Here is a 15025-nt window from a genome sequence, read left to right on the forward strand (position 1 = left end):
TGTTCTGCCCTCAATTCTCATCCCGTTGTGCAAGGAAATCTGTGTCTCTCTTCCCCGAATTAGGAATATGAGAAGACTCCCAGGTCCGTAAAGACCAGAAAGCAGCCCTGCGGGAAGTTTTATCTTGCCCCAAAGCTGTGAAAGTGGGCATGGTAGTGTGGAAAAAGCATCCGAAAGGAAAAAATCTGTAAACCATACACCTGTGGTTGGAAAAACAAAACAAAACAGAAAAAAAAAACCCCAAACCCACGGATCTGGACATCATCAGGATCTCGGGGTATAGACAGAAAAAAAAGAACAATCGTGGCTCGGGTTAAAACCCGAGCAGCGTTTCCTAAGCGATCGGGATAGCAAGTGGGGATCTTAGTGGAGACTGGGGAGCTGGATGTGACCGAACGTACGGACACCGCCATTCACCGCTGCCGGGTCCGCGCCTCCCCCGCCGGGCGCCTAGTGCGCCAGCCAATCCCCTCGCGTACTCCCCTTCCCATTGGAGGCCCCGCCCCCCGCGCCCGGGATGCTGGGCCCCCGCGGCGTGACGCAAGCACGGCAGCTCCGCCCCCTGCGTCTCTGGCCTCGCCGGTGTTGGGGGGGATGGTTCTATCATGGCGTCAATGCAGGTAAGAGGAGTTTGCAGCATCTGGGCGGGCTCCGGAGCCGCAGGGAGGATATGAGCGTTTCGTCCGGGGGGGTGTCTGGGACTCTGGGGCACCTGGGCCGGCTCCGGAGCGGTCTCGGTGGCCGGTCCTTCCCCAGCGTCCGGGCGTTGGGAGGGGTGAGAGGCGGCGAGAAGAAGGGGGTTTCTCGGTCGGTCGAAGCGGACACCAGCCGGCCGGGAAGTTGGGGGATAAAGAAGGCTAAGGGGAGGAAAGGGCGAAGTTTGATGTTCGCTCAGCGGCAGTGGTCTCAGAATCATCTCCAGCTCACACGGACGGCTCCCGCTGGCCTGACCCCCGCCCCAGGGATGTCTTTTCCTCCGCGGTCCCCGGCTGAGCGGAAACAGCTGCTCTCGCCGTTGTCGCCGGGGCAGGGGCGGCCCTGAGAGGGGCTGAGTGTGGGGAGCTGAAAAGGCGTTCCCGGAGAAGGCGGCTGGCTGCAGAGCGTTTCGCGGCCTCTGTTCAGGCCTCCCACGCCCGGCCTCCCTGGCTGCTCGGCCCCTCGGCTCCCCTTTTGACTCTTAGTCCTTTGCCCCAGGGGTACCTTCCTCTCTCAGCCTTCGCACTCTCAACGAACATACGTCCAGCAGCCCGTTTTCTCACTCTCCCCGAAGCTGCCCTTAGCCCATCAAAATCATTTGCCGCCTAATATGCAATCTCCCCGAGAGACAAGTCACCAGCTCCCCATACCTCCCGGGATAGACAGCTCTCCCTCAAATCTTTTTATTTCCTACGGTGCCCCACCCTTGCGGTCGCGGTTAGGCTACAGCCTTTTATCCCTCTTCCCCAGATCTTTAGTGGAACCTTAGTTTGGTAGGAGGTGTTTTGTTAACCCGTGTTGTATTTACCTGACTGGGCAATGCGTGGTTTTCTGGTTTTCCAACTTAATAGGCTCCTTTTTACCAAATCCACAAAGAGTTTGATTTTTTTTCAGGCAAAGATGGCATCCACAGTTGCAGTTTTGTAGAGATTAACTCTGCATTATCTATAGCTTGCATTTAATTTACAGATGAAGACTAGCTCTGTCAAAACATAGGAAGAGAAGGCAGAACTCCCGTTTGGAGTGTCATCTGGAGCGCTTTTTAGAGTTTTAACAACATCTTAAAGAAGGAGACCACGTTTTTCTTGGAAGGAGTTTATGCTTTTGTTTCTAGAAGAATAAGCACGTTTCCCTGTCCCCCTTCCATTTTTTCCTCTTTTTAGGAGAGAAAAGTGCTTTTCTTTCATCTCTTTTCTGCATCTTCTTCCTCTTCTGTGCACGTATTTGCTTCACATTTACTTCTGTGCTTTTGTGTTGTCTGTCCCCTTTCAGCCTCTCCATTCAAGACTCTTTTTACCTTTGCTTCTCCCTCTGGACTTTCCTGCAGAATAGAAAAAGAAAATTGTATATAACATTCCTAGTTGAAGAGATGTCATGAAGTAGTACAGAGAAAAAAACAAGAACAATTTCAGGAAACGTTATACTTTACCCTAATCTCCCCAGAGACGTTAGAGAAGTTTCATCATTTGAGGCCAAAAAAGGAACTGTAGAACACTAGTTGAACAATAGATCGGCTATATGACCAATTTAAGATTATTTGTATTAAAAGATTAAAATCCACTATACTTGTGATTATATTTGGCAGGAGGATTGTAGGGATAACTAATTTGCTGATTAGATTTAGACTTTTAGTGTCTGGAGAAGACAGATTTCAGTTTTTAAGAGAAAAAAATTTGAGTCGGTACAACACAATGTTGACAGTCTTGAATTTTACATGGCGACTTAAGCAATGGAAACAATACTTGGCAGTGCAATACTGCGTTTTTCTGCATCCCAAGTACTACCTCTGACTGTCTTTTCACCTTTTATTCCTTTCTGTCTTCTGATTAGAGGAATGGAAAACTGATGTTTCCTATTTTAATTAAAACTAAATTCTTCCTTTTATTTGTATTTTAAAAATACCTGATACAGATTTTCTGGTAGTATCTTTTTTATTAAAAAAATTTTTTTATCGAAGCATAGTTGATTTACAATAGTTTATGTTTCAGACGTACAATATAGTGATTCACAATTTTTAAAGATTATACTCCATTTATAGTTATTAGGAAATATTGGCTATATTCCCTGTGCTGTACAGTATATCCTTGTAGCTTATTTATTTTATACATAGTAGTTAGTACGTGTTAACCCTGTCTCCCTATCTTGCTCCTCTCCCTTTCCCTCTCCAGTGTTAACCACTAGTTCTTTATATCTGAGTTTGTTTCTTTTTTGTTATATTCACTAGTTTTACTTTTTAGATTCCACATGTAAGTGATACTGTATAATATTTCTTTCTCTGACTGATTTTATTTCACTGAGCATAATACTCTCCAAGTCCATCTATGTTGTTGCAAATGGCAAAATTTCATTTTTTTTACGGCTGAGTAATATTTCATTGTTTGTGTGTGTGTGTGCATGTGCGCACGCCAACATCTTATTTATGTGTTCATCTGTTGATGGATACTTAGATCGCTTCCATATCTTAACAATTGTAAATAGTGCTGCTATGAACATTGGAGTGCATGTATGTTCTACATTAGTGTTTTCATTTTTTTCTGATATATACCCAGGAGTGGAATTGCTGGATCAAATAGTAGTTCTAATTTCTGTTTTTTGAGAACCCTCAATACTATTTTTCATAGTGGCTGCACCAATGTACATTCCCACCAACAGAGTAAAAGGGTTCCCTTTTCTTCACATCCTTTTCTGGTAGTATCTTGAAAAACATTTTAATATAGATAAACTGAGCTTTTTGAAACACAACACTTTCTGTGTGGTTATTCTGTGTCTTTGAACAAAATTTTTCCTGACCATCTTAATGGCAAAATTTAACTCCTCAAAACAAATTATACATAAAACTACAGCTAAATTATGAAATTTGTTCATTCACTCATCAGTTATTTTTTTGAGGGCCCACTATGTGTCTGGTATTCATCTAGGTGGTGGGGATACAACAGTGAACAAAAGAAGGCAAGATTTCTGCCCTTGTGAATGTAATAGTCTGGTTAGGGGCAATGGATACAAACAAAATATTTAAGTTAATCACTATTATATTAGAAGGTGATAATGCTATGGAGAAAAATTGTGGAAGGAGGTTAGGAAATATTTTTTGGATTTTAGTTTGAGTGCTTAGGAAAAAATAAGCTATACATGAGTGCTGCTCTAACCATGTCCTTACCTAAAAAAGTTTTCAGTAGATTTCTTTATCTTAACCCACACCAGGATATTATTGCTGATGAAGAGGTTACTTAAGCTGTAAGAGGAACTGTATTTTAAAAACATGCATATTATACAAATGTAACAAGATTTGATTACTTACATTGATAGAAATAAATAAATAAATAAATAAAATTAGCCTTTAGGATCATCAGGATATCAAGTAAGGGTAGACTTTGAATTTCTTCTTTGGAGAGTATGTTGTTGTTTTGCCGTTTTTTTTTAATTGAAGTATAGTTGATTAACAGTGTGTTAATTTCAGGTGTACAGCACAGTGATTCAGTTATACATTTATATGTATATCTGTTCTTTTTCAGATTCTTTTCGGAGAGTATGTATTTTAAAGTTGATGTTGTAACTACTGCAGTATACTCTATCAGTGCCTCTCAACCTTTTTTTAGGCTGTGGCACACACAGAAAATACTTTTTGAATTGCACACCAGGGTGGGTGAGATTGTTGGAGGCTACAAGCACCTGGCCAAGCAGCTCAGAGTGAAACACTGGGGATGAGGATCAGTATTCTAGTACACCTGTAATGCTGGGGAAGCTCTGCTCTGTAGTTTTGCTAGAGTTGTTCTTCAATATACAGTTCAAGATTGTGGTTTTCAGATTTATATGAGCCCTTTGAGATGTTCTTTCCCATTTTTTCTTTTTCTTTTTTCTTCCTACTGTTTCTTCCTAAAACAAAGTCACAAATCACCAAGTAAGATATGATTACATTATGTTTTAAGAAACCATTCTTTGAGAATGGTGGGTTCATGGTGATACTTAAAATTGGCAGGAGTTAGAGTAAAGAAATAGATATACGTTTAATTTTTATGATTCTAGAATTCTTAAAATATTATGTGGAAAGTTGTCGATAACAAATTTTCAGATTTAGCATTTTCGGGACTTAGATAATTTGGTACAGACTTTCTATCCCCAAACTACAAAAGCGTTATTAAAGTGAATTTTTATGTGATTCAAAGCATTTCTTAAAAGTGTAGCAATATTAGGGTATTCTGTTTTCAGCTAAACCATAAAATAGTATTTTTTCTGTTATGTTTCTTTTTTCATTTTGTACCTAATCTTTTTTTTTCCCCTATTGGCTCATTTCATATTATAAAATAATTAATATTGCCTCCCAGATATGTTTTCTGATTTTAGAATTTAGCTGTTTCATTCAGCCTTTATGTTGGAAGCTTTTAAGTATACCTGGTATACTTTTCTAATTTAACCATCTAGATTTACTGATTTTAGGTAATGAACTACTTTTACCTTATGTCTTAAGATCTGAGAAAGTCAGTGTATAGTAGTTGATATTTGTCAATTCCAGAAATAGTGATATAATTGAAAGAAATGGTCAGTTGAATTACTTTTGCAGATTTTCTGCGTTTTCTTCCTCTCTCTTACTTAATTGGGTCTTAGACTATTGACTGTTGACTTGACTAGATGGAAGGAGATTGAGACTTAGTAACAGGAGATGGATTATGAATGTGTGCTTTTTCTTAGATGAGTTAGAAATAATAAATTATTTTAGATTATTCACAACTCTGCATTGCTGTTTACTCAAATAATTGGCTGTAGTGATTGAGAGAGGTAGAGTATGGGCTCTTGCTGAAATTATTATTGTAGTCATGTTACCTTGACAATTAGATTTCATATGACTGTTTGTTGACATCATTTATGAAGGGTTACAGCATAATCAAAAGTTAGAAGACTGACTGTCATCATGGATCCTGAGGCTTACTGAGCACTGGATACTTGGGATGTATAGCTAGAATTACAGTATATGAGAAGGTTGGCTAGGTACCCTGGCTAGGAATGGGGCTGACAGGGAGCTGTTGGAGCAAGTGCTGAAGGAAAAGGGGAACAGCATAGAGTAGAATTGACGGTGTTCTGTGTGAATGAGAAGCATACGTAGATAGTAGACTACGTTGTGAACAAAAGCATAAAGTTGGGGTCATCATCTTAATTCTCAAAGCAGTCATTGTGGTATTTTTCTTTTGCTATTAATCAGTTACTACTTTACAAGATGCCTTTTATTTTTGTCCTAAAGTGTTGTTTTGGGTCTCTCATTTAACTTTTTAGGTCTCTTCCACTCCTCTGGGCCATAGATTCCATTAGAATAGGAAAAAAAAATCCTTTCTCACTGTTCCTTAAATGTGCACATAGTGACTACAGTAAATGCTTGTCAGTCACTTGACATAGCAAATTCTGCATTAATTTAGTTCTATTTTAGAGAAATCCAAAAAATTTCACAATTTGTTTGGAAACACAAACGATCCTGTATAGCCAAAGCAATCTTGAGAAAGAAAAACGGAGCTGGAGGAATCAGGCTCCCTGACTTCAGACTATACTACAAAGCTACAGTAATCAAGACAGTGTGGTACTGGCACAGAAATAGAAATATAGATCAGTGGAACAGGATAGAAAGCCCAGAGATAAACCCATGCACATACGGTCACCTTATCTTTGATAAAGGAGGCAAGAATATACAGTGGAGAAAAGACAGCCTCTTCAATAAGTAGTGCTGGGAAAACTGGACAGCTACATGTACAAGAATGAAATTAGAACACTCCCTAACACTGTATACAAAAATAAACTCAAAATGGATTAAAGACCTAAATGTAAGGCCAGACACTATCAAACTCTTAGAGGAAAACATAGGCAGAACACTCTAAGACATAAATCACGGCAAGATCCTTTTTGACCCACCTCCTAGAGAAATCTAGTAAGCAATTTTCTTATAGTAAGGTTGAATACCTATAAAGGAATAACTTAAAATTCATATTTATATTACATGTGTATTCACCCCAAAGTTTGCTTATTTTCTTGATTTATGTGTTTGCCATAACTTCATGTTTTTCAAAGTATTTTCATTTTCTTCCTCTCTGGATTCTTATTCCAGCCTTGTAAAATGGAAAGTCAGATAATCCCATTTCATTCTATTAGAGACAGTGACTTTTGATAAGTAATCACTTATTTGGGAAGTGACTTACCCAAATTTCATTGCAACTGAGTAGTGAAGCTGAATTGGAAACCAAGCTCTAAAATCTACTGATGCTGTTAAGTTGGAGGTAATGAACATATTAACAAGTTTGGTATTGTTGAGAAATCATTTGCATAATTATTTAAATCTTCATTCAAGAATTTAGCATTTACTAAAATATTTTATAGCTTCTATAGTTAAGAAAATGAGAGGAAAATATTCCTTATACTTTAAAATATAAAGTCACTTTATCAAAATTTTTACAGAGGTTCTTTATGCATATACTTGTGCACTGAGTAAAATTATAATGGCAAATCTTTACTGTTCAAAGATAATCTTTATTATTAAGGAGAATTTTTAAAGGGGTGATCTGGCATTTTTCTGAAAATATACTTCTGCATAGTATTTATCTAAATTGAGCATTTGTTAAATGAATTTTATTGCATCTTTATATCATTGTCTGTTTCATTATTTTACCTACATAATACTTGTTCTTGTTTGTCAGGTGTTTTAAGAATGTCTTCATTTGATAGCCTTTATTTGGGAATGCAGTTTTTGGAGTACCAACAAATGGTGCATGCCTTTGAGTTACTTTATTCTGAGAAAAACTGTAGTTTCATTCAGTTGCTTTTGTAAAAAAATTCATTAGAAAAACGTGCTCAGGATCTGGAATCAAAAGACCTGGATTCAGGTTCTGTTTCACTACATAACAGTTGTGTTGCACAAAAATCAGTGTAGTGAAGTGGTTAAGACAAAAGTAGATTAACAGAGAGGTAAACATTTGTAAAACTCCTTTCTTGATGTCCCTTCCCAAACTTGTTCTTTCTATAGTATTCCCCATGTGGTACATGGCAACTTCATTCTTCCAGTTGTTCAGTCAGAAACCTTTGTTTCATCCCACTCCGTAGTCAAACCAGCAGATTCTATCCAGCTCTACCTTCAGAATAAATCCAGAATCCAACTGTCCGCTCTTCTGCATCATTACCTGATGTAAATCATCATCATCATCTGTCATCTGTATTATATCAACAGCTTCCTAACTGGTTTCTCTGCTTCTGCCCTTGTTCCCTTACAGTCTTTTCTCAACTCATCAGATTCTTTCAAAACAAAAGTCAAATGTCACTTCACTCACATCCTTACTGTGGCTTCCGTATTTTACTCAGAATATAATCCAAAATCCCTGTTAATGACCATCGCCCCACCCTCCTCACTTCTCTACAGCCTTATGGGCCTCCTTGCTATCTTTGCCCCTGTTATTTCCTCTGCTTGGAGTGCTCTTCTCCACGTATCTGATGGCTCACTTCCTTTTTTTTAAATCTCAGATCTTTGTTCAAATGTTTTCTCAGAGAAGCCTTCCTTGATCACCCAGTACAAAACAGTCCTCCCACTGTGGCACTTGCAGTGCCCCTTTCCCTGCTAAATTTCATCTTCATATCCCTGACATATTGTAAATTAACATACTATTTCTCCTGGACATACCCCAGTGCCTGGCATGTAGGGCCTCAGTAAATGTCAATGGAATAAGCACAGCTTTTGGATTCAGATAAACTTGGTTTGAATTCTAGCTTTGCCATTGAATATCTGTGTAACCTTTTTTTTACCCATACTATGGGGTAAAATTACAAATTACTTCATGTCATAGATCTTTGGAATTGTTTTTGAATTATATCTTATAATTCTTATAATAGACCTCTTATTTTAAACTGCCTCTATCAAATACTCACTTTAAAAAAATTTTGATTCCTGGTCCTGTGTTGGCTACCAATGGAAAAAAACAAATTTCCTTTATATGAAGTCTCTCCTTGTATTTACACACCACAGGAAGGAGAGAGGAAGTATGATTTCTAATTAGCATGTATTCTTTGCCAATCTTCTTCAGAATTTGAGAGTTAGCCAAGTAAAATTTTGAGCCTCTTACATCAGTTTTACATGGCATGTTCAGTTTTTTTTTTTTTTGGCCACGCCGCATGGCATGCTGGATCTTAGTTCCCTGACCAGGGGTCGAACCCATGCCCCCTGCAGTGGAAGTGCAGAGTCCCAACCACTGGACCGCCAGGGAAGACCCAATTTTTTTCTTTTTTTAATTGAAATATAACTCACATATCATAAAACTTAACCTGTTTTTAAAAGTATAAAATTCAGTGGTTTTCAAAATACATTCACAACCATTGTTACTAAAAGAATATATTCACAAAGTCACCCCCAAAAGAAACCCCTTACCCGTTAGCAGTCAGTCTGTTCCCAGTGTATCGTGTTATCCGGTCCCCCACGTCCCCACCTCCACCCTTGGAAATCCCTAATTTGTTTTCTATCTTTTTAGATTTGTCTATTTGGGGCATTTCATATAAATGGAATCATACAATATGTGGCCTTTGGGACTGGCTTCTTTCACTCAGCATAATGTTTTTGAGGTTCATCCATATTGTAGCTTGTATCAGTACTTCATTCATTTTTAGGCTGAGTAATAGTCCATTTTATAGTTATACATACCACAATTTGTTTATCTGTCAATTAATTGACATTTGGTTTGTTTCCTGTTTCTATCAGTTAATTGACTATTATTTCTGTTTTGTTTTTTTTTTTGAATAATGCTGCTATGGGTATTTATGAACATGTTTTTGTATGGACATGTTTTATTTGTCTTAGGTATATACCTAGGAGTGGAATTGCTGAGTCATTTGGTAACTCTTATGTTTAATTTTTTAAGGAACTGCCAGATTTTTCCACGGTAGCTGCACTATTTTACATTCCCACGAGCAGTGTGCAGAGGTTCCGGTTTCTACATATTCTGACTAATGTTTGTTGTCCATTTAAAAAATTATAGCTATCTTAGTGGGTGTGAAGTGGTATCTCATTGTGGTTTTGATTTGCATTTCCCTAATGGCTAATGTTGGACATCTTTTCTTGTGCTTACTGGTACATTTCTTGGAGAAATGTCTATTTAAATCCTTTGCCATTTAAAAAGATAAGTTATCTTTTTATTGTTGAGTTGTAAGAGTTCTTTATATATTCTGAATTTATCAGACATGAGATTTGCAAATATTCTCCTATGTGAGCTGTGTTTGCACATTTTTCATGGTATCCTTTAAAGCACAAATATTTTTAATTATGATGAAGTCCAGTTTATTCTTTTGTCATTTGTACTTTTGTTTTCATATCTAAGAAATCATTACTTGATCCAAGGTCATGAAGACATACTTTATTATACCTCTCTTCTTCTGAGAGTGTTATAGTTTTAGCTCTTACATTTATGTCTGATTCATTTTTAGTTAACTTTTGTATATGGTCTGAGGCATATTTAGCTTTTATAGCATTAATATGGCAGGTTGTTTTCTTTCTGAAGTTGTATCGGTCCAAGATGAGAGTCCATCAGGTTTGATAATATCCTGCTGGATTCAAAGTATTTCTCTTGGTGAGTGGAACTGTTAGCTCTTTTTCAGATAAGAATTTATATTGCAGCCCTACTACTAAAAAATGTGATTATAATCCTGATAAACTATTACTGAGAATATTTATGTACTCATATATTGGCTCTTATTATAATTGAAATAGACACACGAACTTTGGTTTTTAGACTTGCAAAGCATTGAGTCATTGGGCATTTTAGAGGTCATCTAGTCCAACCATCCTACCTTTAAATCATTGCTGCATTTTGTGATTAGAGCTAGTTGATAAAATGATTACTTTTGTACTGCATGAAAGGAAGCTATATTGAGCAAATTGATATATAGTTTTTTTAGTATGTAGATTTGATATGAGAAAAATTGTTACGTTTCCTTAAATAGGAAAACCAGTTTAAGGATTTTAGTGGAGAAGATTATGTAGCTGGGCCTATTGGTGCCATCTTTGCTCTTTATGTTGCTGGAAACCTCAGATTCCTATCTTTATAGCAATTAGTTTGAGCTACTTGATTTGGTATTTCTACAGTCTGTCCACATTATTCATGAATTCTGTATTTGTGAATCCACCTACTTGGTAAAATTTATTTGTAACCCGAAAATCGATTCTCATGGTGGTTTTGTGGTGATTTGCACACATGTGCAGAGTGGGAAGATTTGAGTTGCTGATGTGCATGTTGCAGCTCAGGTAAAACAGGGCAACTTTGCAGCTGTCATACAGTAAACAAGTGTCCTTTCTTGGATCTGTTTAGTGCCACTTTCTTTCACATTTTTGTGCTTTTAGTGATTTCACTGTTTAAAGTGGCCCCCAAGCATAGTACTGGAGTGCTGTTCAGTGTTCCTAGTTGCAAGAAGACTGATGTGTCTTGTGTAGAAAATATGTGTGTTAGATAACCTTCATTCAGACATGTACTGTTGCCCTTGGGTTCAGTGTTACTGAATAAACAATATATATTAAGAACTCTGAACAGGAACACACACAAATTAAGGTTATTACTGATTGGATGAATGTGAGTGGAGGATCACAGGAACCTAACCCTGTATTTCCCCTAGGAACAGTGTTTCACCGTTTGCTAATTAAGTATTTGCTGTGACTTTACAGAATGTAACTACTGTGAATAATGAGAATTGACTGTATTTTGATTTAAATTTCAGTCCACCTTTGATTTGAAATGTACTGAAGCCAGGTTAAAACTGGCAAAATGTAATGTTACTACATTCAGGTTCCTTGTTTGCCTTTTTTCCATTTCCTACTGTAGATAAGTACTGTCCCCCAGTTTTTTTCTTGAGTTACCCACACAATCCAAGTTAGTGGTTTTCAATGTTGGCATTATATTGAAGACACCTGGTGAGCTTTAAAAACAACTATCCCCAGAGATTGATTAATTGGTCTGGCACGCATCTTGGGTATTGGAATTTTTCTCAGCTCCTTGGTAAGTCTGATCTGCAACCAAAGTTGAGAACTCATTTTAGCTACAATGGGAGAATTTAGCTGTGCAAATTATGTAAATTGGATAAGATATAATAAATCTCCAGATTTAGGGTTCAGGAGATGGTAGACATTTCAAAGTTGATACTTCTGGAGAGATCTTTTTAAGAACCAAATTTGAGACTATGAAAATGTTTATGTTTCTGGCTGTTTACATGATCACAGTTCTATCAAAGAACATCCATTTTCTGTACGTATCAGAGCAAATGTTGACTGCCTTTTCAATTGTTGTGAAATCTCGTTTGGTGGCCATTTTATAGAAAGAAACAACGTATCTGCCCTGAGAGTTCTTTGTGGAGGAGGATTAGTAAACAAAGTACTTAATATGCTGCTGCTGGGTGGTCCTCTAGGCTTAGTTATGAGCTTAGTGATTCTTCTGTGCCAGTTGTCTACCTAGACAGACTTACAAATTTTATATCAGAAATCTTTGGAGTTGAATATGAATAATTACAGTCTTAAGGGTTTCTTTGTTTTAGTTTGGTTTGGTTGTTTTTGATTGTTTTAAATAATCTTAGGAGTCCTATATTAAAATATGAATAGCCCTTGGAATGTTAGTCTTGTTTTTAGTCTTTTGGCCATTATTGTTGTTACCCCATGCAGCTCCCATTTTAGGCCTATGCTGAGAGCTTTTTGTCAGTCTGTTAAAATCACTGAGAATCAGGCTTTTTATGATTCTGGGTCCTGGGTCTGTCTTTCCTGTCTTTAGGCTGAACTGGACATTACTGCAAATTTGTAGATTTTGTCAGTAGCCTTTCCCTGCTATGAATACTTAGTCTTTTTAGTCACTTTTTAATAGTGAGCTTCCACTTTGAATTCTGGGTATTTTCACAGTTCTCAGTCTTGTCTTTTCATTGTTTCTGAGATTTTTTTAAAACTTATCTAGCTAACTTAGTCCTTCTACTCTTTGTGTTTTTGTTTATTTATTTTTAAAAATTTTTGGGGGCTTCCCTGGTGGCGCAGTGGTTGAGAGTCCGCCTGCCGATGCAGGGGACACGGGTTCGGGCCCTGGTCTGGGAAGATCCCACATGCCGCGGAGCAGCTAGGCCCGTGAGCCACAATTGCTGAGCCTGCGCGTCTGGAGCCTGTGCTCCGCAACGAGAGAGGCCGCGATAGTGAGAGGCCCGTGCACCGCGATGAAGAGCGGTCCCCGCACCGCGATGAAGAGTGGCCCCCACTTGCCGCAACTGGAGAAAGCCCTCGCACGAACCGAAGACCCAACACAGCCAAAAATAAATAAATAAATAAATAAAGTAGCTATAAAAAAAATTAAAAAAAAAATTTTTGGCTGTGTTGGGTCTTCATTGCTGCACGTGGGCTTTCTCTAGTTGCCACAAGCGGGGTCTACTCTTCGTTGGGGTGTGCGGGCTTCTCATGGTGGTGGCTTCTCTTGTTGCGGAGCATGGGCTCCAGGTGCGCAGGCTTTAGTGGTTGTGGCATGAGGGCTCAGTAGTTGTGGCGCACGGGCTTAGTTGCTCTGCGGCATGTGGGATCTTCCTGGTCCAGGGGTCGAACCCGTGTCCCCTGCATTGGCAGGCGGACCCCCAACCACTGCGCCACCAGGGAAGTCCCTGTACTTTTTGAATTCAGATTTTACTCGAAACCCCATTAGTTCTTTAAATCTTTACATCTGGCATCATGAAAACACCAAACTTAGCCTCAGTCTCACAGCTGTACACACTTCTTCTTACCTTGTGTGCCCTCAGCACCTTTTACCTCTTTCATAGGATTTTCACTTCTGCCTTGTACTTACTATAAAGGTACTTTATTAGATTTTTAAGTCACTAAGGGCAGTGTGTTGCTAGTAGTAAGTACTCCAAGTGTTTTCTGAGTAAATAAATAGAACAGTTACTCAAGTAAATACTTTTTTCAAAATAGATCAGAAGTGATATCAGAACATTGCTTTTTTGCCCTATCTCTGATTCCTTTGATGTCTGTCTTTTGTTTCAGCTTCTGCCCTGGCCCGATTAAAGAAACTAAAGAATTGAATTGAATAGGAAAAAGTATATAGTATTTTAAAGTTAATGGTCATTTCCTGTTAATTATATACATCTCTTTAAACTAGATTAATATTTGGTTTGTAATTCTTTCACTTTGGACGTAATGTTTCAATGGAAGTCTTCTTTTTTTTTTTTTTCCTTATGGTAGGTTTTTTCCTTAAGCTTCGAGTCCACAATGCTTATTTTGACAGCAAATAATTTTAGGTCTTGCTTCATTGAGACTAAAATTATGTGATTGCTCTCTCCCTAAGTCCAAATTTGTTGTGTCTCAGGATACTTCTCATTCCTGAAATTCTATTCCTTTTCTAAATGTTTTATTCGTAGGGTGTGTCTGGGTCTGGATCTGTTTGTGCATGTGGGAGGAAGAGGTATGAGGTTTTATTGCGTGGAGGGGTTTTGGTATAGGGAGTTTGTGATTGGTTCTTTCAGATGTAGCAGAGGACAGAACATCTGTTGATGGTCTGTGAAGTGTGGACTGGGCTTACTGATAAGCGTTATTACCCATAAACATAGTATTGACTTAAAGAAAGGCACAAAACATAAGAGTTATGAGTTTAAATTTTATTCAGGGTCTCACTGAGGACTATAGCCAGGACATAGCCACTCAGCTCTGAGGAAACTGCTCGAAAGAGGCAGGGGAGAAGCCAGTTTATATATGACTTTTGGCTAGGAAATACATGCAGTCAAGCATACATCTTGGTAAAAGATTACTGCTAATCACCAAGAACAGATATCTCAAGTGAATGATTTTAGTGCTTTTCTATGTATGGGAAGATACAAGCATCTGGGATCATTGAAATTCTTCCTGAGATATGCATCTAACTATTTAAGGGCCTGTTTATCCAAAGCACGGAGTTCCTTACCCTGTTTTTCACTCTGAATTCCTCTCAGGTTGTACTGTTGTTGGGCAGCTGCAGTGGGTTACTACTTAACTCTTGTAGAACTGGGTGGTGAGCAACAAACACTCTTTGTTCTTTGTCTATGGTAGTGACAGTTTTTTCAAAGTGACAGAGCTTTACTTCAGATTTTTTCAATTTAAATTATAATGGAAGAAATTGGTCAGTTTGGAATACTTCTACCAAAAAGCACAAAAAACAACCCCTACAAGGATATAGACGTCTGGCTTAATCCTTGCAAGCCTCTAGTTTTCAGAAGTTTGATGACAGTGATTGAAGTACCAGAGGAAACTAAGACAAGTTAATGGTGATGGCTTGGAAAGGATTATCTATGATCCTGAATAGCAAAAGTGGTGTGAATAGGTGTTACTTCTTCCTTTTTT

At 38.2% G+C, this 15025-nt stretch overlaps 1 protein-coding gene across 1 annotated transcript in view; it reads left to right on the forward strand.

The window, feature by feature from the left end:
- Positions 1-521: 521 nt before the first annotated feature.
- The window catches only part of UBE2W (ubiquitin conjugating enzyme E2 W), a 69801-nt gene continuing 55297 nt past the window's right edge, over positions 522-15025 (forward strand). Inside the window, exon 1 of the mRNA XM_007185059.3 lies at positions 522-620. Within this exon, the coding sequence (XP_007185121.2) occupies positions 606-620 (15 nt within the window). The 5' untranslated portion in view covers positions 522-605. The remainder of the gene's footprint in view (positions 621-15025) is intronic.

The sequence above is a fragment of the Balaenoptera acutorostrata genome, chromosome 17 (assembly GCF_949987535.1).
Source record: "Balaenoptera acutorostrata chromosome 17, mBalAcu1.1, whole genome shotgun sequence".
Lineage (NCBI taxonomy): Eukaryota > Metazoa > Chordata > Mammalia > Artiodactyla > Balaenopteridae > Balaenoptera > Balaenoptera acutorostrata.